Source organism: Scatophagus argus, chromosome 21, assembly GCF_020382885.2.
Source record: "Scatophagus argus isolate fScaArg1 chromosome 21, fScaArg1.pri, whole genome shotgun sequence".
NCBI classification, from domain to species: Eukaryota; Metazoa; Chordata; class Actinopteri; family Scatophagidae; genus Scatophagus; species Scatophagus argus.
This window is the reverse complement of record NC_058513.1, coordinates 8,679,696-8,700,075: the sequence shown is the minus strand read 5'-3', so window position 1 is coordinate 8,700,075 and position 20,380 is coordinate 8,679,696. Positions and strand designations below refer to the sequence as shown.

Here is a 20,380-nt window from a genome sequence, read left to right as displayed (position 1 = left end):
GGGTTGCAGGATTGTTAACTGGTTGTATATCACGTGATATGAGAGATAGGTAGAATGACCAGTAATCTAATAAATAGTAAAGGTTGTAGTCGACAGGAAGTCAGGTTCAACAAAAGATTGTAAATTCCAACTGTTCAAACTGTTAAGTTAATCTACAGCAGAACTGTATGCAGTCTCTTCATCGCAGCTTATTTCGGCTATCAGTATCTGGCTTCTTTTTCTCTAACCTTCCAAAGTGCTAGTTTCTCTTTCGTATCGTTTTTTTTTTTGCCTTGTGAACTTCATTACCCATAAGCACCAGGGGGGGAAAACGCACATACGTCATGAGCGTTCCGGTGTCGTTGGCAACGGCGGAGGCTGGAGCGGGAAGGGTATAACCAACTGCCACAATAAGCACTTGTTGTCAAATCAAAACTGTTGTTTGCTTGGTATTCGGGAGAACTGGAAAAACTTTGCGACTCACAATGATGTGAAACAAAATGCTTTATCGCTTTGACCTCTGGGAAATGGGGCAGGAGCTTTACTAGTCATTTGGCCGCCTGTTTGCTAGCTAACATCTCGAAATTTACTTTAGCTACTGGAGTTTTAACAAGTTGCTGCAAGACTGACATCAACTGGTGGATTTCCCATTTGCGATATTCGCTATCAATGGCCTCCAAAGGTAAAGTGAACTTGAAAGTTCTTACTTAAAGTCGCGAGGTTCATCAGATTATTCAACAACAAAGATAGAAGCTTGAAACAGTTAATAATTAACTTAGATAGAGTCTGTTCCTTAATCCCTTTTTGACTTCGCAGGTTGGCAGCATCCTTACGTCAACATATTCAAACATGTCAAAGTTGATGACTGGAAAAGGTCGGCAAAAGAAGGAGATGTGTCATCATACACGGTAACCTTTGATATTTAGTGGTAGTACCGCTGTAGGTTTGAAATGTGGCTTTTAGACTCTCACTCTCAGCTTTGTCCTAGATCAGCTCTACCTGAATTTCGTCCTAGCTCCAAAGGAGTCCTGTGGTGATCAGTTTTCATTCAGGAACAAAATCTTGATAATAATTTTTCTTTCATGATGTTCCTCTTGTGTCCCCTCCATCTGTAGGCTAATCATGTCCATAACACATATTTTGGCTAAATAAACTTTTGTCAGTCCTTACCAACTTCCACGTCTGCATAGGATGTCTGAGTATCACTTTTAACAGTAAGCATTCAGACCAGAGTTTGTTTACTTTATGTCTACTTTTCATGATACCCCTACAGAACAAGACACTGAAGTGTTCAGTGTTCCAGATCAGGGGTGCTGTTCCTGCCAACAGCTACATCATGGTACCCAAAAACAGCAACCACTCCCTGGGGCTGACAGGGCGCTATTTCTACCTTCTCTTCAGGCCCACCCCTGGCAAATACTTTGTCGTTCACATAGATGTTTGCACTGAGGTATCAGATTTTGCTTTCATTTTGCTGAGTGATCCTGGCCATGTGCATGTGTGATGCAATTATGAGTGTTGATATATCATCTATAGTACAGTATACAAGCAGTTCTAAAAAGCCAGCTATCATTTTTAGAACTATTCTTTGAATGAACTATTCCCCAGCAATTTGCTTAGTTGAAATATTCGACCTTTAACTCCTATAAATACCATTTATGTGTTGTATAGATTGTGTAAATTTAAATAGCTTGAAAAAAAAGATGACATTTTCCCTCTCTCTGCGTAATGTTATGTATAGGAGGGCCAAGTGGTCCGTATTTCCTTTTCCAACATGTTCAAAGAGTTAAAGTCCACAAGCACCTGGCTTCAGTTTCCTTTCCTGTGTGGAGCTGCAAAGGATTCGGTCTATGAAACCACAGCCAGATCTGCAAGACATGGTAAAATACATGCACACACATGCATCCATATTTAATTGCACATAAGCCATTATGTGTATGTTTTAAACTTGCATGCCTTTGCTGCAGTACTGGTAGTATTTATGTTCTTGTGACTCAGGTTTGGTGGGTCCAGCTCCCGCTTCAGTTCGCTGGACTTGCATGATACTGGATCTGCAGTACACACTTTCTGTCTACCTCAATCGTTGCTACAGTCACTTGAAGAGCATCAAGCTTTGTGCCAACATGGCAGTGAAGAACATGTTTACGAGTGACCTCCTGCTAGATCCAGGTGAGACTCAGTTGTAAGTTTGATATCCCCCTAAAACTATAACTACCTATTCTTCCTTATTTTGCTTTGTGATAATAACATAGACATTGTGTGTACACTTGCTGTGTATATGTGAATACCAGTGTTGGTTTTCTACATGTTTGAGATGATGTCGTGTGGATAATAAGAGAAGTGCTAAAATGTCTCAGTGCTCTTCTTTAAAGGGCACTTAAAGAGAATGATGACATCTGTGTTTTTCAGTGGCACGGGCTAGAAAAATATGGCTTAATTATTGAAATGTTAAAGAACCCTATCAATTTTAAACAACTGCTCATTCAAAGCGCTCATTTCAAGCACCAAACTTGGTAAAAGGCATTGAGTAACAACTATATTATACCTCATAATTGGGAATGAATGATGAGAAAAGAAACTTTTGCATTTTTTTTTCACTGGAAAACATAAATATGATAACGTGATTTCCATCTCTGTAGCAGCACAACATTCATTTAGAATGGTGTATTGTGACTAATTTTAAAAACCAAAGCTCCTGCTATTTGGTTATTGCACTTGGCTGTATTGCGATTTCGATGATCCTACTCTTAATGCCTGTGCAACATCTTTACTTTTTTTCTGCTATGGAATTTTTTTCTTTGAACAGGACTTTCTTTCAGTGAAGCCAAGCTGATGGGCCTGGGCTCTTCTCAGGGAACAGGTCCTATGCCCAGAGACATGTCATTTCCTGTGCCCAAGGGAGCCTCCTGGCATGACCTCTATGATTACATCAGGTACAGCCTGTACTCACTGGAATTGTGCTAAAAACAAAGTCTACTAATTTACATCTGAACAATTTTTTTTCTATAATGTGTACAGCCATAATATTTTGTGTTGTTTTTTTTCCCGTTGTGTGATGTCACAGTATGTGTATGTTTTCCCCATTGTGTGTAATTGTGCATTGCAGCTCAAAATAAATGTAAATGTGAGCTCTTGTTGTAAAGTTTTCAGGTCAACTTATTAACCAAGCTGGCTAATTTGTACCAGCATAACTTTCTCTCAAATAGAAAGATATCCAATTTGAAAGTCACTGGGAAAGATGCAACAAATCATCATATAGCTGTAGATGAGTATCTTGAGGGTGGCCTTTTTGATATCACAAGGACTGGTAGTTATATATAATGTAAGATTGTATAAAATAGGATCTGATATTTAGATTGATTTAAGAAAGCACAGTTTATTGTTACAGTACGTTGTCCTTCACGTTGTCCTTCCCCAACAGGTTTCCCTCAGAGGGAACAAAATTACCCTTTGACTCTATTCAAAAAGGCAATCCCAAGCCTGAGGCTCGTAAGTCTTGAAATATCACACTGCACATCATTCAGCTTTTTACTTAATATAAAAATCCGTTTTTCCTCTTACTTTCACTAGAAGTAGTACTAGTACCAGTCATGTTTTACTGTTGTCTGTACCAGAAGCAAATTATTCTCGTATTCTTTCATTCCCCTCTCACTTATTGAAGTATTTTTTATTATTTATTCATTAGAGTAAATTAGAGTCAATGGAGCTTTGAAGAAATTGTTACTACCGTACATAACAAGTATGGATCAGAGCTATTCTGACAAAATTGTTTTCTTTTCGCCTACGCACTTCTAGGAAATCCTAATAGGAATGTATTGTAGGTGACTTCCTTTCCTATCACTATCTTTTTCAGTATGTGTCAACCAAAGGAGCCCTCTCAGAAAGCAGCCTCACTTTGTCAGCCTCAGCAAACCAGCTCAGGACCATGTCTCCCTCGTCCAGCAAATCACCGCTCCAAAATCAGTAAGACAGGAGCAGGTTGCTGTTATTCCAGTCAGCTTGAATTTTGGTTGTGAAAATATAGCATTTGATTGAGTTTAAGCCTTTGTAGTGCAAATACAATTTTATATGAGGCTGTTATTTTGTTTTACATATTTATTTATTTAGTTATTAAATAATTTTTCTCCTGTCTCCTCAGTTCCTGAGGAATCAAACCCACGTGGTGACCAGCATACCGGAGCTGGGAGTAGTTTCCACTCACCAGAAGGATGACCAGCATCAGCAGGAGTCAGCATGCTCCAGTTCACACCAGCTGACATTCAGGCCGAACCGTGAAGCTGATGACAGTGGAGTTCACGTGTATGTGCATCCTGAGGATGGCTTCAGCAAACCTGGGGAGCAAAGTGAAGAAGAGGTGAAGCTTCATATTTGCTACAGTCAGTAGCATAGCATAGCATGTATAGTCAGTTGAAGTTAAAATCACAAGAAAACCCATGATATACCCCATTCCTCTCTCTTTTTTGTGAATCATGTTCAACACAATGCATGACTCTGTTATGCTTTCTGTATAGTTTCGAGGCAGCGTTGGAAACACTGTTGTTCTTGTTATATTCTCAGTTTGTTTGCACACCTGCTCCACATCCTGTCCATCTTTCATCTTTCAAAGGAACCAGACAGCAGGTAAGAGATGAAGACAGTGGAGAGTTATATAAAACCAGCTGCCGAGATTTTGTTTGTGTAGAGCTCGCTACAAATCTTCACCTTTTGATTTTTCTGCTCTCTTTGTTAGAAGCTGCTTCCAGACCCAATTCTCAAGCTCAGTCGGATCATTGGCTTTGGAGGAGCCACTGCTAAATGTGTATGCTCGTCGGGTGTTGAGTCTTTATCAGGCTGGCTTCTCATATGCATGTGATTTTTGAAGGTCACAAATAAAATACATTCTGTTAAAGACTGATAGAGATTTAACTGTAATTAAATACACTATAGGCCCTGTGGACCAAATCGGGTGAGGCAGTGGTGTATCCCTGCCATGCAATTATCATCTCGATGAAGATATTGACTAACCAGCAGAGGTTCTTCATCGGCCACACTGATAAGGTAAATGAGCTGTGATGTGTTCTGCTACCTCTGCAGCTGAATCTCATCCAGTGTGTAGGATGGCACTGCCGATTCAGGCAGCCTCCTAAATGAGGCACTTTGGTGATTCACCTAATACGGTAAATACGGTATGCAGTTGCATTCAGTGAAAAAGGTAGAATTTTCTGGTGTATTCATTACAGAAATTGAATTTTTGTGAAATCCTCCCATATGTTTTCTCTAGATATCTGCAATGGCTTTTAATGGCAACACGACACTTCTGGCCTCAGCACAAACTGGCAACCACAGTGTAGTTCGTGTGTGGGACTACCATAAAGGAAACTGTCTGGCTATGTTTAGGATTCACGCTCATTCTTTATCCTCTTTAAGGTACCCAACTGCACATATAAATGCCCTTAAGTACACACAGTTACAGTATTTTATGTGTAGAATGAGGTTCAAGCTTATGTTGAAAAGTTCTCACTAATTCTTAGTCTATGTTCTCTGTCCATTTCAAAGCTTCTCACATGATGGCGGTATTCTCTGTGGAGTGGGTAAAGACAGCCACAGTAAAACAGTAAGCAATACAAATGCAAATTTCCCCACATAAACATTCAATATCTGTGCTCACAATCTGTGAGAGAGCCATAGTTATAATTAGATCCAAATTAAAAAATGCTAAGCTGCACTTAACATTCTATAAATTGCCTCATTAGAGTCACAGCAAAACTTAAAGCTGATTTGTCTCGGTCGTCCTAATTCAACCTTTCATAGATGGTGGTGGTGTGGAACACTCTGAATGTTAGTAAAGGAGGAGAGGTGACCATCTTAGCTAAAGCACACACAGATGTGGATATCAGCACCATGAAGGTTGTCTTCTTTGACGATACAAGGTACCGTCCCTGGTTTGTATTTTTCTTAGCTGATTGGATTATTTCATGCCGACTTCTTGGCAAATTAGGTCTCTGACTTAATGTGTGAATGTGCTGGTTACAGGATGGTGTCTTGTGGTCGGGATAATATTCGCCTGTGGCGAGTGCGGAATGGGACGCTGCGTTCCTGTCCAGTCAACCTGGGTGAATACCACTCAGTGGACTTCACCGATGTGGCTTTTGAAGAGGGAGACTCTCAGAGCCAGTGTCTTGATGATCGGACACTGTGAGAGAGCAAACTAATATACATAGCAAATAAATGTAAATCTAATCAAAATCCGCTGGAAACTTTATTAATAATAAAGAAATACTACAGTTTCCCCTTTGTGATTGTCCTCACATAGATTTGCCAGCAGTCGGAGTGGCTTTATCTTTGAGATCGACTACAACAGAGTCTTCATCAGAAATGTCAGGAGGCTGTTGCCTGCACAGCAGCAGCATGCAGACCGCAGGGAGAAATGGACTTTTAATACAGGTGTGTTTAAAATTAATCAGAGAGAAAGTGTTATTTAGTAGTCTGAAGCAGGTGTTCAGTAGGCGGGGGGCATTGTATAGAGCCTGTCAGGACATCAGGATCTGTGTGTGTGTCTCCCAGGTCCAGGCATTGCCATCAACAGCATCAGCGTGTCCTCATCATTCTGTTGCACGGGCTCTGAAGATGGCTTCCTGCGGCTCTGGCCCCTCGATTTTTCTTCTGTCTTCCTGGAGGCTGGTAGGCACAGGGGGGCTATAGCAAAATATTAACCTGCAGCAAGTTAGCAGTAACTGACAGTCTGCACTCCACAGGCATGGCTATAATCTTTTGTACATGTATATTTAGATAGTCATTTTCTAGTTTTCTGGGGGAGGAGTATTTCCTGGTTGAGTGGGTGATCAATATAAACACATACATAAACATCAATATACCGATAATGTAAATGCCAAGTTTAAAAACTGCACGTTAGGAGTTTCACACCATCTTTGGATAATCATCATTTATCACAATGAATTAACCACAATCCTTAACAGTTCCTCTGAATTTCTAAGAGTGGCATAAACACAATCTTAAAAATAATTTCTGTTTTCTGTCATCACATCTGTATACTGACAATCATATCTATGAATATAAGATGTATATGTGCTTTCTCACATCCTTACATAGACCAAACAATCTACTTGGAAAGTCACTTACATGACATTATTTTCCAGAGCATGAGGGACCCGTGAGCCTGGTGTCAGTCTCATCAGACAGCCTTCGGGTCCTGGCAGGTACCTCTACTGGTAACCTTGGTTTCCTTGATGTGACCAGCCGTGATTACAACACACTGATGAGATCACATACAGACACTGTGCTCGGCTTCAGTGTGGACGGCATCCGTCGACATCTCACAACAGCCTCCTCTGATGGCACAGTGCGCATTTGGAATATGGATTCTTTGCAACAGGTCAATCAGCATGACATTTGCATTTTTTTGCAACTTTTATTACCTGTTTATAATAATCAGATCCTACTATTTCAAAGCTTTATTATAAATCTTAATATTTCAGAAAGTCTGTACACTGTACACATTCACTTTAGAGAAAATAGATATTGACTTGTTGTCTCCTCTCCTCTCTACTTTCACAGTTTTTGACTAGGGATTTGTTTTTGTCCCCTCTAAGACTTTGTTGTTCTTTAGAAAAGGAGAAAGCGCTGTTAAGGTTGTCTGCAGTCTTTGTGGCAACTTTGTGACTAAGTTAAACCCCTTTTTCTCTAAAGTCTGTGTCATTCTAGCAACAATCCTAGTGAAAATTGGTGTATATGATAATGTGTTTTGTTCATTCATTCATGGTTCCAAAGTCAGAAATGATCAAATGTTACACATACCCACCTACTTTTAACTGTCAACTATTACACTCGTTTTGAATACATATTAAATTTCAGCCCAAATTTTTCAGCATGAAGTTAAACCACAAAGCAAATTATTTGGAATAACTTTTCTTTTTCTAAAGAATTTGACAAGAATTTGTCTGTTCCTTTGGCTTATTAACAGTTTAACTCAATGTCTGTTGTTGTGTCCTGTGCTTAGTTGTATGATTTTGTGTCAGAGGACAGACCTTGCTCTGTGGCTTTCCATCCCAGCGAGCAGGTCTTCTCCTGTGGCTTCAGCTCTGGCATCATCAGAGTTTTTGACATCTCCAGTGCCAAGCTGTTGGCTGAACACAAGTACGTAACTAACAGGGAGGCTACAGTTCTTTAATGTCTTTTTTTGCATACCAAAAACTTGCACGGTCACAGTTTCTGTATGCCATATTATCATGTTTTGGTGTGTCTAATGACTTGAAAACACAGCTATACTTCTTCCCCACTCTGCCAGTTGTGGTCCAGTTGAATCACAATTGATTGTGATGATTTGTCATGTTGTGCACATATACAAGGTCCTCAATGCACTACACAGTGGCTACAATGTGTTAAACGTATTTGCAATTCTAATTTAATATAAATAACAGACTGCCCTTTCAGTTGAAGTGTACTTAACATTGGCTTGTGTGTGTTCTTCAAGAGAGAGTAATGTCTGTTTCTGTTGTTTGTTTGTATTCATGTAAATATTTACTATAGGCAGCACAGAGGGGAAGTGGTTGGTCTTGCCTTCTCCCCAGATGGGGAGTACATGTACAGTGCCGACTCTCAGGGCTCTCTGGCACTTTACAACACCTCTGAGGAAGACTACAATGTGATCAGAGCTGTGTGTATGTATACACATGCACAGACCAATGGAAAAACAGACCTTGGTCAGAGTGCATATCTTATATAGTTTATATAGTTAATTACTCAATAACTTACTGGGCAGCAATGTTCAACATCTCTATTATTTGATTCACACTGTGTCTGCTTGGCTAGGTAATGTGGTGGCTCGAGGCATTGAACGTGCCCCAGATGCCCTCACAGTGAGCAGTGATAGCCGCTGTCTGGCTTTTGTCGGTCCCTCAGAGTATGTTGTCACCATCGCTGACTCACGGTCTCTGGATGAGGTATTTTGCACACTGTCACCCTTCAGCAACATGCCACTTGTAGCATTGCTCAGGTAATTTAGTATCAGATTCCAGTTTATAGTTATGAATGCATGGTAAGGCAGCATTACCCTTTGGTTTTATGTATTTCTCTTTTCAGGAGTTTTTTCCCCCAAAAGCTGTCACATCTGAGCTTTGGAGGTCATGTTGTTCTCATGTCTTACTTTATGCTCTTAAGTGTCCACATTGATGTGTTCTGTGTCTAGTTGCTCCATGTAGATGTGAGTATTCTGGACGTAGAGAGCCCCCGTCTTGATTCTGCACTGAAGGTCTGCTTCTCTCCGGCTTCGACTGAACACTTGTTGGTCGCCACATCTGCCAATAAGATCCTCTGGCTAAGCACAAAGACAGGCCGTCTGATCCGAGAGGTAACTCTGCTAACCTTGAACACATTAATTGAAATGGTTGTGAATGTATATCTCATAAATTAAGGAGAGCATCTGTAATTCATTCTGAAGGTCACATACTGAGATGTTGCATGGCTTTAGCTGTTTCTGAAAGAAGGAATAGTTGGGTTTTGAGAACAGCTAGATGGTTGTTGGGTTGAGCTAAAGTCAAAAGCCAGCACTACATAACGAGAAGCATGTAAAAATCCTGATAAGGAGAGGGGTGGAACAATGGAAAATATCTCTAAACACAAATGGGAGAGTAACAGTAGTATATGTTAGCTCTACACAATATTTTGGTTAATTTTCCATCTATCTGTTGGAGCGTTTGTTTCTGACCGGGTGCCTGTCCTTCTAATAGGTGTCTAAGGTGCACAAACAGCAGTGTTCATCACTGGCTGTGAGTGAGGACAGTCGGTTCCTGCTGACAGCAGGACTCAATGCTGTGAAAGTGTGGGATTATAACATGCAGCTTAACTCTCAGGTAGAATCTCTGTCTTTTATATCTTTCACTCTCTTATAAAGTTTCCAAAAAAATGTTTCCAAAATCCAATTAACTTGAATAACAAAGAAAATGAATAAACATTCTCATTTGAGAACCCAAAAGAAGTGTATTTTTGCTTGAAAACTACTAAAATGATGTCCATTAACTGTTTCTGCTCTACTAACAAGTTATTTTACCTTTGAATATATACAACTATCAGTGTATTCTGTTATTATGCCAGCATCGGTCAAATAGTTTCACTCTCCTTTCTCACTCTCATTTTTGTGCACGTAATACAATTATGAAAGCTTTTAAAAATGTACAATTATGTAAAACATTGCACTCATTTTTGTCATGGAGGGTATGTTGTTTTCATGTAATTTAGCTGCTATATTAGTTAGTCATGGAAATGTGTTTATCTGTACCAGATGTTCATAGGCCACAGTCAACCCATCCACCAGGTGAGCTTCACCCCTGACCAACTTGGTGTGGTCTCAGTAGGAGATGCCATATTCTTTTGGGACTTCCTGGCACATCCTGTTGACTCTTTAACTGACAGTCGGTAATTACAATAATGCATGTTTGAATCTTGTTCTTAATGTTTGTGTTACATTTTTACGCTTTTTTTTTTTTTTGTAAATGTCCAATATGCTCTCTCTTTACTCACAGTTCACCTCTCAGATTAAGCTGCAACTCAGTTCCTAAATCAGGTAACTTCGTTTAGAGGTTAAAGTCTTGCTACAGATATAACAGAATATAACATGCACCTGATTCAAGTGTCCTTACCCATAACAAATAAGTTGCTTGTCTTGTGTTTTCAGGCGAAAAAGTTCAACCGGATGTTGAAATGAATGGAGTTCAGGTGTCGAATGGGATGCCTCGACAAACAGCGCCTCTCCCATCCTCACCACCACCTAGGTTGGACATCAGTACCCTTGATCAAGTTGACCAGGAGGGTAAGTTCTTTATTTTACTTGTAAAATGACCCACCAGCAGATCCTCTCCCTTTTTAACTGGATGATTAACTGCCAAAAAAAAATATTTATGCACACGTATTTGTAATTAATGTCTCGCTCAGTTCTGGCTGATTACAAGTTGCATGAGAAAAAGTGACGTGAGGTGAAAGCAGTGACTTGCTGTTCACTTCACTTAGAGCTGAAGATTCCTTTTGTTAGCTGTTACTGGTTAGATTAGTAGAAAATAAATGGACATTCTGTTGCTTGTCAGTGGTGGTGCTGGCACTGTGGAGGCACACCGGCCCACTATGGTGGTTTGTTTTACATTAAAACACAGCTTTGGGGTGCTACTAACTGAACTGTCTGGGTACATATCAGGAACTTGTCTTTTAGACCTTGCCAGTGATTTAGAGACACTAAATTTCATGCTCAACACAATGTATTTGTTGCTAATGGCCATAACAGAGGTGTTCAATGGGCACAGGGACTTAATGATTACGTTTGTTTTAACCCTCAGTCATATACTTCTGCAGCTTTGGGCCCTGTTTCTATTTCTGATGACACTCCTACCATCCCAGTTGTTGCAGTGCCTGCCACTGGTTCAGGTCCATCTTCTGACACCAGACCTGCTGCCTCTTTCCTCAAAGTTACAGAGCTGGACAACATATCTCTCCTGAATACCAGTCACGTAGACAGTGGTAAGTGCTCCGCTGCATGGTTCTGCATTAACAGTGACCTGGTGGGCTTCTTTCGGACGAATTCTCAGTTGTTTTTTTTATCAATTCTACTTTGTCATTTAGTTCAGTTTAAAGTGAAGAAGCCAGTACGCCCTGATTGTTACAGGCACTTTATTTCACGTTTCAAGACGTCCACTCCTGATCAGGTAAAGATTACTTAATATGATGATAACACTGTTGTCACTGAGTGCATTAGTTTATTTGGTGTGCCATCTTAATGTTTTTTTCTGATCCAGACTGCTGTGGCTCCACAACCAGGAGACGAGGGTATAAAGCTGAAAGCAGTGATTGGCTATAATGGCAATGGGCGTGGCAACATGGTGTGGAGCCCTGACCAAGGTTATTATACAGAAATGTACTGAAAATGATGACAACCCTGTGAAAATATTGTTTGGGAACACTGAACATGTGAAACGTTAGCTCAGTTGTTGTGAGCATCATGTGTGTATGAATGAATAAAACTCGAATGTAAATTTAATGGAATACACAAACAAAATGCAGCAGCTGATTTCTGTTACAGGTTTGTTTGCGTACTCGTGTGGCTGTGTAGTTGTGGTGGAGTACCTTCACACGGGAAGTCAGAAACATTTGCAGGGCCACAGCGAAGAGATCTCGTGTCTCGCAGTCACAAATGATGCACAGGTACTTTTCACAGCACTAGACTTAACAATTATAGCAGTTATGTTTTAGCCATCACTGTCCCCATCAGTGCTCCATAATGTTTAGTCAAATGTTTTTTGTCTTCCTAACATGGCTTTGAGATTTGTAGGCGTCTTTTTAAACAGTGTGGGTGCAGCTGGTGATGTTGTTAATTGGTAACAGGATATCAAACTATTAAGCCAACATCTGCTCTGACTTGTCTGGGAAAGCTAACAGCCCTCACACAGCATGTTCTCAGAGTGTAGTTAGCATTCTGTTTTCGGGTTTTTCATATGTGTTATTCTGGGAACTCAATATCGGGCTCAAATGACTAATGGGATACAATGATGAAGTGATGACATTTTATAGGCAAAGGTCAACTTAATTGTAACATCATAATGTTCTGCAAGAACATTTTTCTGACCATTATTCAATACCATAATTCAGAAACAACATTTAGTCAGATACTGAATCAAAAGTGGAGCTTAGGAAGTTCATATTATTCATTTTTGCATTTGTGGAGTTGTCTAGCAGTGCAAGGACAGTGTGAACCCATGCAAAATGAATGTGACAAAGGTTTCCCCCACCCTGGTGTATCACTTGAAGATAAATGGTGAACACAATTTATTGTTTTTATTTATTTACGCTTTGTTAATGAAATTGGCCTGTGTTTTGATTAGGATAGGGTGCCCCTCTCTTTCTCCTAAGCTGCAGCTGCTGAGATATCTGTGAATTATTTAAAAATCCAGATCAACAATTCCAAGAACTGAACAGGGTATCTTTCTCATGTTGGGCAAGGGTCCCATTAGTCCGATGTTATTCCGATTAAAATGAAGCTGCCCTGTCTGTGTTTCCTCCCGTCCAGACAGTGGCATCAGCAGCTGGTGGCAGTAATGGTAGCAGCAGCCTCATCTGCATTTGGGGTGTTCAGAATGGAATGTGCCGTAAGACCATTTCCTACCATAGAGGTGCGGTGCAAAGTCTTGCGTTCTCCAGGGATGATCGCTTCTTTCTTTCTGCTGGTCAGTTAAATTTGAATTGGATCTCATCCACCAGTCATCAGCATTTCCTGTAAATTTACCCTTCAAGGTTTGCCTACTTGACGTAATTGAATGAAATACAGACAATCTCTCAGCTTTGGTTAATTGAATGACTTTCCTTCTACTGAGCACTGGTTCTTCCTAACACCCTATAGGAGACTTTTCTGAACCAGTGGTGGCTCTGTGGAGCAGTAAGACCTACCAGCTGCTGTCCAGTGTGACTGTATCAGGACCGATCCATGACGTGGCCTTCAGCCCCTCTGCCGCCAGTCAGCTTGCCTATGTGGGAAGCCAAGGGACTTACTTCGGCCTCATCCACACACACGGTTTGGATGTAGGCCTTAAGGTAAATGACCACAGCGAAACACAGTAATTTTGTAAAGAATGTGTGAAGCAGATAAAACAAAATCCACTGATCTACTACTTTGGCATAAAGCATGTAATGCCTTTTCCCTGTTTGCATTTTAATTGGGGGAAGATAAGATACATAACGATTAACTACACCATCACCCTTTTAGGTCCAGAGGGTGAAAGCACCAGCAGAGGTTGGTGATGTCGAAATGACGGCTCTGTGCTATCATGTGGACTCCATTCTGTTCACTGCCACCAATCTAGGACACATTTGCGTCTGGGACATTAATACACAGTGCTGCTTTATGACCTGGGATGCTGATGAAGGAGAGATTGGTATAAATGGACCCTCTTTATATTCTAATTATTTTTTAGCTTAATGCTCTTAATGGTTTACACAGAAAAAAATTCTTACTCGTATCTAATGAAAGGAAACTTTTTATTTCACTCGGTAAAATTGCCTAAAATGTTCCTGCCATTGTGAGTCATGGACTTACATGTATTTTGGTCTTGGGTTTCGACAAATATTAATTGGATTGTTATGGTTTCTTGATGTAGGAGTGCTGCTTTGTCAGGGGAACCATCTCTTGACAGGCAGCAACACCCGCTGGTTGCGACTGTGGGAGGTAGGAGCTGTGGGGGGTGTGAAGCCTCAGGAAAAGGTCCACAGTGTGGAGAACAGGTCTGTAGCTCATTCTCTTATGACTCTTCCTGGCATTTATCTAGGCAGTTACCTCTTTTCTTTAATTATATTACAATTACGTGGCACGCCATGGATAAAGTTCTGTAAAGGGAAAGAATTTTGTAAATACACAAAAAGGTACAAATGTTCTGCATTTTGAAAGAATTTCCATCCCTTACATTCCCTTACTGTGTAATTTTAGATAAAAGCTTGCTTATGTTTTTTTTCCACTTCTGCTCACCTGACTTGGAGAGAGCTTTTCTTTCAACTAAGCTCTGACTGTCTGATGTATGAAAACAACACAAAATGTGACTCTGTATCTGTGTAAGGGGCAAAAGAATGAGAATATGGTAAACTCTCATCCTCAAGTGGCCATGTCTCATTACAGATGGGCTCATTGTTTGTGGTTGCCTGTGTCTGTCCGTCAGTGGGACCGTTGTGGTGTTGGAGCAGGAAATTATGCTGGATGGTGCAATGGTCAGTGCAGCATTTGATAGCACAATGGACATGGGCATCATCGGCACCACAGCAGGAACCCTCTGGTACATCAACTGGTCAGACAACAGCAGCATCCGGCTGGTCAGCGGACATAAGACCAAGGTACCAGTGTGAGCTTTGGGAAGTGAATAATAACCATATGCACAGTGTCTGAAACTAACAGCCAAGGAGAGTGGTAGATGCAAAAAAAAAAAAAAAGTCCACCAGCTAAGCATACACACTTTCGCATGGATTTTTATTTTTACCACCCAGAATGTTTGCATATTTGCTGTGAATCTAGTATTGTTGTTACAAATTGCCATGGTAAAACAACTTGAAAATGATCACAGAAGTACTTTCCTTTTACACAACCTTCATGGCCATTTGTTTAGAGTGCACTCGACTGCACCATGAAGTCCCTGCCGGTGCGCTTGCATTCTGTAGTGCAGAGCTATGTGGATTTCAGAGTTCATGTTATATTTTTAGAAAAGTGTAATTATATCTACTGACACTGGTGGGGGTTGTTTTCATTTAAGGTGGCAAAGCCCACCTTCCTACACTCCAGGAAACCCTGCTGAAACTGCTCACTGGCAGACTTTAATGAACAGAGACATCATTAATGTGATTACTGACATCATCCTTTCCTGCTAAGGTGAAATTTCAAACGTCTGCTTTGAGGATCTGTACGGCCGGTCAATGGCATCAAAGGAAAGGGAAGAGGGGTATTTCATGTTAAATGCACTTTGCAGGTGCTCAGGACTTAGCATTTGAACCTGGAAATTAAGATGATAAAATTAAAGAAACAGCAAGGAAGCAACTGACCTTGATCTTTCAAACTGATGGCATGGCCACCAGCACAACTTAACATGTTTACAGCAAAGATGAAAATAACTGTCCAGATCTTGGCGGACTGGGACTGAAAATGTCTTTAGAGTATTAGTTATTGTATTAACATAATTTATATGATTGTTAATGTTTTAATATGAGAAAAAATGACCGCTTTAACCACTTAATTGGCTTCTTTATAAAACACAAAGGCCATCTCGGCTCAGATAAATGTTTTTTTCCATTAAGGCTCTCAGACTGTGGAAAGCCTCGCATGAGCAATAAAGACTCCATAATTATTATCGTTAACTTGTTATTAAAGGCTCATTTTGGATTTTTTTTTTATTATGCCCACTTTTTACATTCTGTTTTTTTAATAACATCTTTAACATCCAAGTTTATGCCCTTTTGTGAAACATTTTTTTAAATTGTACCTATCAATTAGTTGCCAAATTTTTTCTTTTATTTGTAAAGGTCTTGATGAAAGAAGAGGCACGCATTAAATAATTTGCAAGAATTTTGAATGAGTTTTTTTTTTTCTTTTAATTCATTGACCTGTCAAAGGTTTTAACATGGTGAATTAAGGATTGACCAGTTACTGCATGTGTGCAGAAAAAGACTTTTGCTGTCTCCACTCAACGCAACGCAAAAGCTTTCATTTTCTGCATGCACTTTTCTGCCGCGTAGGTCAATGATGTGGTGATGTGCTCCGACGAGAAACATTTTGCTACCTGCAGCGAGGACGGCAGTGTGAGGGTGTGGTCCTTCCCCAGCAACGAACTGGTGGTTCAGTTCCAGGTGCTCAACCAGGTGAGGCAATATGCCGATATTTAAACTGAGTAGATCCAGTATTAATTTGAAGGAACTCGAAAGACTTTTTCTAATGGACACCTTGATGGAACATCTCAGAATTTGACGGGGGAAATCAGAGAATTGCTCAGCGAATTTCACAAATTACGTAAATGTAGCAGAACGAATTGTGCTACAATCAGTCCTTGAAGGAACAATGTTCATTCCTTTGTAGACATAACATGAGCTTTGTGTTTCCTGTGTTTTTTGCAGGCAGGTGGTGGGTGGAAAGGTGGCATAAGTGGGTATCAAAGCCACGTGTACACATCCTGTAGATAATACCCTCCTTCTGTTTTTCTGTGTTTCAGTCCTGTGGTTGTGTATGCTGGAGTCCTGCCTCTGGTAGGGACAGAGCATGTGTGGCTGCAGGATATTGTGATGGGACCCTTAGGATCTTCCGGCTTGCCTCCTCAGAGATGGAGATGAAGCTGCATCCTCATAGCGTGGCTGTCACTGCCATCCAGTACTCTGCTAATGGTGAGAGGGCACAGATGCATCAGAAACCCGTGTATTGTACTACTTGCTTTGCACAAGCTACTTCATGATGAACCACTTTGCCTCAGTCTTTGTTGTCTCTACTGTATGTACTTGTTTGATCCAGGTTACTATTGTAATGGTCAAAAATGATCAAAACAACATATAATTGTAAAGATGGGTCAAAGCAGAGTAGAAGAACTTCCTTTCAAATTCACCTACCCCTGCAACATTTCATCCAGTTTGGTTCTTAAACTTTTTGTGGCCTCTCTGCAGGTCATGTGATCCTTTCAGCAGGTAAGAATGGTCTGGTAGCTGTCAGCAGCCCACTCAATGGAGCGACTATTCGTGTCATCAGGGACCACAAAGGATCACCAATTACCACCATCCAGTGTGTGGATGAACAGGTGAGCTCACTGAATCAGAGCTATGAGTGAAGCTTTAACGAGACCTAACATGGCCGCACAATAGATTATTATCAATAGTAGAGAATAGCAACACTGACATTTATTTATATGTAAATGTTATTGATTGTCACAGATATAGGTTTTTTCCTAAGTAACATCAGTCCATTTAGAATCAGTGTGCACACATGGAGTCTAATTCAGATCTTAACTGGTAACTTGAGTACCAGTTGAGTTGAGTCTTTATTCTTGAATAAAAGTATAAAAATATATTTTGTTAAGAGATGATTTTTTTTTTAAGTTCGCTTTTCAAATGCACTTCATTTATGCAACATATGGCTAGTTGGGAAATGAGCTGGTATTTGGCTTCTCCATTACAATTGCTGTTGACAGCTTTTCTGCCTGCCCCTCATCCAAAGAATGGTCTGGCATTTCCTTTCATCAGCCCTCTGCAGCTAAAGCATACAAGGTTATCTATCTCAAATGAAATGCTATTTAAACATGAGGGGGAAAAAATGCTCTCTGGAATTCATCCTTTGACTCCTGTGACATTTTGTGACATTTTCTTGATCTGTACGTATCTAAACCTGTTTTTGCCTTCTAATCCTCAGTGTAAGAAATTCGGACTGCAAGGAAACGAGATGTGGTTGGCTGCCAGTGCTGACAGACGCGTCAGTGTGTGGGCAGCCGACTGGCTGAAGGACAAGTGTGATCTGCTGGACTGGCTGACATTTCCTGCTCCAGCCCATTTTGGGGTACCGTCTGTATTTTAAGTAACAGGACATGGTGACGACTGGAGGTGTCATTCCAAATACAGAGTGCTGCTGTGTTAAAGGCACATTATATTCAGTCTTCTTTTTGTTAAGTAAAACTAATAGTATTTAACTGTAAGGCTGATACTTAACCCTGAACCCTTTAGCCATATAGTAGACAGGGTCTGTCCCAATGATGTACCTTTAACGATAGCCTGAATTATTTTTGATCACTAGTTGCACTATGGAGCAAAATTTTTACAAGCAGTTTACAGCGTTTGTATCATGCACACAATGCACACTCTCGCTGGTCGTCTCATGCGGATTTTAGGTATTAATATGCAAAGAAGCATAGGAATGTGTCTGCAAAAGCGGCGAAGAAGACTGCCAGGCTGAGTGTAGGTACCATCTCATAGCGCTTCTGTTCAGCTATATTGCCCCGCACACAACCCTGGAAAAGGACATGTCATGTTTCTGATGTGATTAACAATGAAATATTGCTCAGAGCATTCACAGACTGTGATCAGTGTGCGAGAGTGACCCTAAACTTTGTAGTTTTGCAGTGTCTGAACTGCGAGTCCTCCAGAGCTGGCTGGAAGTCACAGCAAAACAGAAATCGATTGACGGAAATGTTTAAATTAGGGAAGTACATTCAACGTGAACGCCAGACGTCATAGATGCTCACGTGTGTGAACTTGTGTGTTCATAGTTAGTTTTGATATGTAGCACATCACAGCCACAGGTCTGTTTTGTGGTCCCAGGAAAAAGAGTGGCTCAGCTCTCAGTATTTAACTTGTGTTTGCATATTAAGCTCACTCCATGTTTGACCCCATTACATGTCTGATATTTTTGTAAACCTTTTGTGTTAAAGGATGACAGTCCACCTCCCAGTCTGGCTGCCTTCTGCCCTGCAGACCCTGGCGTGGTGGTCTACACTGGCTACGGAGTAGAGAAAGAGCTGTCCTTCTACAACCTGGCTAAAAAACAGGTACTGCAGCTCTCCTTGCTTCACTCCATTGCCACTTTGTTGTGGTTTTGCTTGCTGGCAGAATGTCTACAATTATGTGCATAATCTCATACAACATTTTGTTTGTCTTTTTTTGACTACAGATAATAAAAAAGGTTGCCCTGCCCCACTGGGCCACATGCTTTAGCCTCTCCTGTCAGAGTCATCTCGTAGCTGTGGGATCAAAAGGTAAACTGTGATCTTGTTCTTAATCCTTAATGTTTTTGCTCCAGTAAAGAAATTAGATTTCCGTTGTTCAGTAAGTTTGGAGCGTGTTTGAGCTTGTTAATTTTTCACTGAGTTTCGAATCTCTTATCAGAGCGAGTGTTGAAGCTGATCAACTCGACCAGTGGCAGGTTCCAGGATTTCATGCAGCACAGTGACTCCCTGCAGACGTGTCGCTTCTCTCCGTCTGGGACACTTCTTTTCACGGTGGCTCATAATGAGATCCTGCTGTGGGAGGTACAGGGCCTCTGAAGGCCTCAGATCTGTTTGTGAACCTCAAATCTTGTAGGTTTATCACCTTTCACAAGTGCCTGGTTTATATTCTTACTTTCTGTAATTTTAACATTCCATAGATATTTTTTCATCAGTCAAATGTTGTTTATTAGGTTTGTGTTTCATGTGTATGTTTTTAAAATACAACCATTTTTCACATGTTGAAGGGATTGTTTTTCGTGTTTAATCCCTTTTAATGTTTGACTATTTATTTTAGTTTTTTTTTTTGTTTGGATGTGTATGAATACTGATGTGTGATTAACACTTCCTGTAATGTGTAGTGTTTTTCAGTGGTTGTTAGGATTATGTTTTGTGTGCTCTTTTGGAATTGGGATGGACTTTTAATAAAAAGAAACATGTAAAACTACTCTCTGTAATGTACAACAAGTCCAGCAATGCTAGCGTGGTACACACACACACACACACACACAGACAGACAGACTGCTGACTGCTGCGAAGACATCTGTATTCTTACTTCCCTCCAGAATGATGGAGTGCAGGTTCACAATTTAGAGTATTTTGCATGAATCTTGTCAAGTTTCCATTTTTGTTAAAGGACAATCTGACAAAAGTTCCTTTCTGTCGCCATTTTTTTGAATTCAGGTGTCCCAATTTGAATGACAGTCTCCCTTATTAGCAGTACTGGGTCACTCCGCTGTCATCAGTTTGCTACTTCATTATTCAGAAATGTTGCATACACACTGTAGATAACACCCTGTTCACTGCTCTGTGGATATAACGGTGACACTTGCTGCTGCAGTTTCAGCTGCTCATAGTTGAGGCTGATTTTCCTTTTGGTGACGTGATTACCTCTCTCTCTCTATATATATATATATATATATATACATTCTTTAAAGAATACT

At 40.5% G+C, this 20,380-nt stretch overlaps 1 protein-coding gene across 2 annotated transcripts; it reads left to right on the top strand.

The window, feature by feature from the left end:
* Positions 1 to 321: 321 nt before the first annotated feature.
* Positions 322 to 19,881, top strand: wdr90 (WD repeat domain 90). Of its 2 annotated transcripts, none has more exons than XM_046377531.1 (43): positions 322 to 661; positions 796 to 887; positions 1,253 to 1,429; positions 1,721 to 1,859; positions 1,978 to 2,148; positions 2,786 to 2,912; positions 3,401 to 3,468; positions 3,833 to 3,942; positions 4,118 to 4,333; positions 4,537 to 4,599; positions 4,709 to 4,777; positions 4,906 to 5,016; positions 5,240 to 5,385; positions 5,515 to 5,572; positions 5,770 to 5,888; positions 5,992 to 6,153; positions 6,272 to 6,402; positions 6,523 to 6,639; positions 7,116 to 7,351; positions 7,976 to 8,112; positions 8,506 to 8,636; positions 8,788 to 8,918; positions 9,164 to 9,325; positions 9,705 to 9,827; positions 10,256 to 10,389; positions 10,497 to 10,537; positions 10,649 to 10,783; positions 11,362 to 11,481; positions 11,584 to 11,666; positions 11,757 to 11,859; positions 12,041 to 12,162; positions 13,025 to 13,181; positions 13,355 to 13,545; positions 13,718 to 13,886; positions 14,109 to 14,232; positions 14,661 to 14,832; positions 16,222 to 16,344; positions 16,692 to 16,860; positions 17,134 to 17,264; positions 17,873 to 18,016; positions 18,885 to 19,001; positions 19,124 to 19,208; positions 19,339 to 19,881. In XM_046377531.1, exons 1-43 carry the CDS (start codon positions 649 to 651, stop codon positions 19,494 to 19,496), a joined length of 5,487 nt encoding a protein of 1,828 aa, XP_046233487.1. In that variant the 5' UTR covers positions 322 to 648; the 3' UTR covers positions 19,497 to 19,881. The 2 variants fall into 2 exon arrangements, with proteins under 2 accessions (XP_046233487.1, XP_046233486.1); XM_046377530.1 differs by having other exon boundaries at positions 11,317 to 11,481.
* Positions 19,882 to 20,380: the final 499 nt, after the last annotated feature.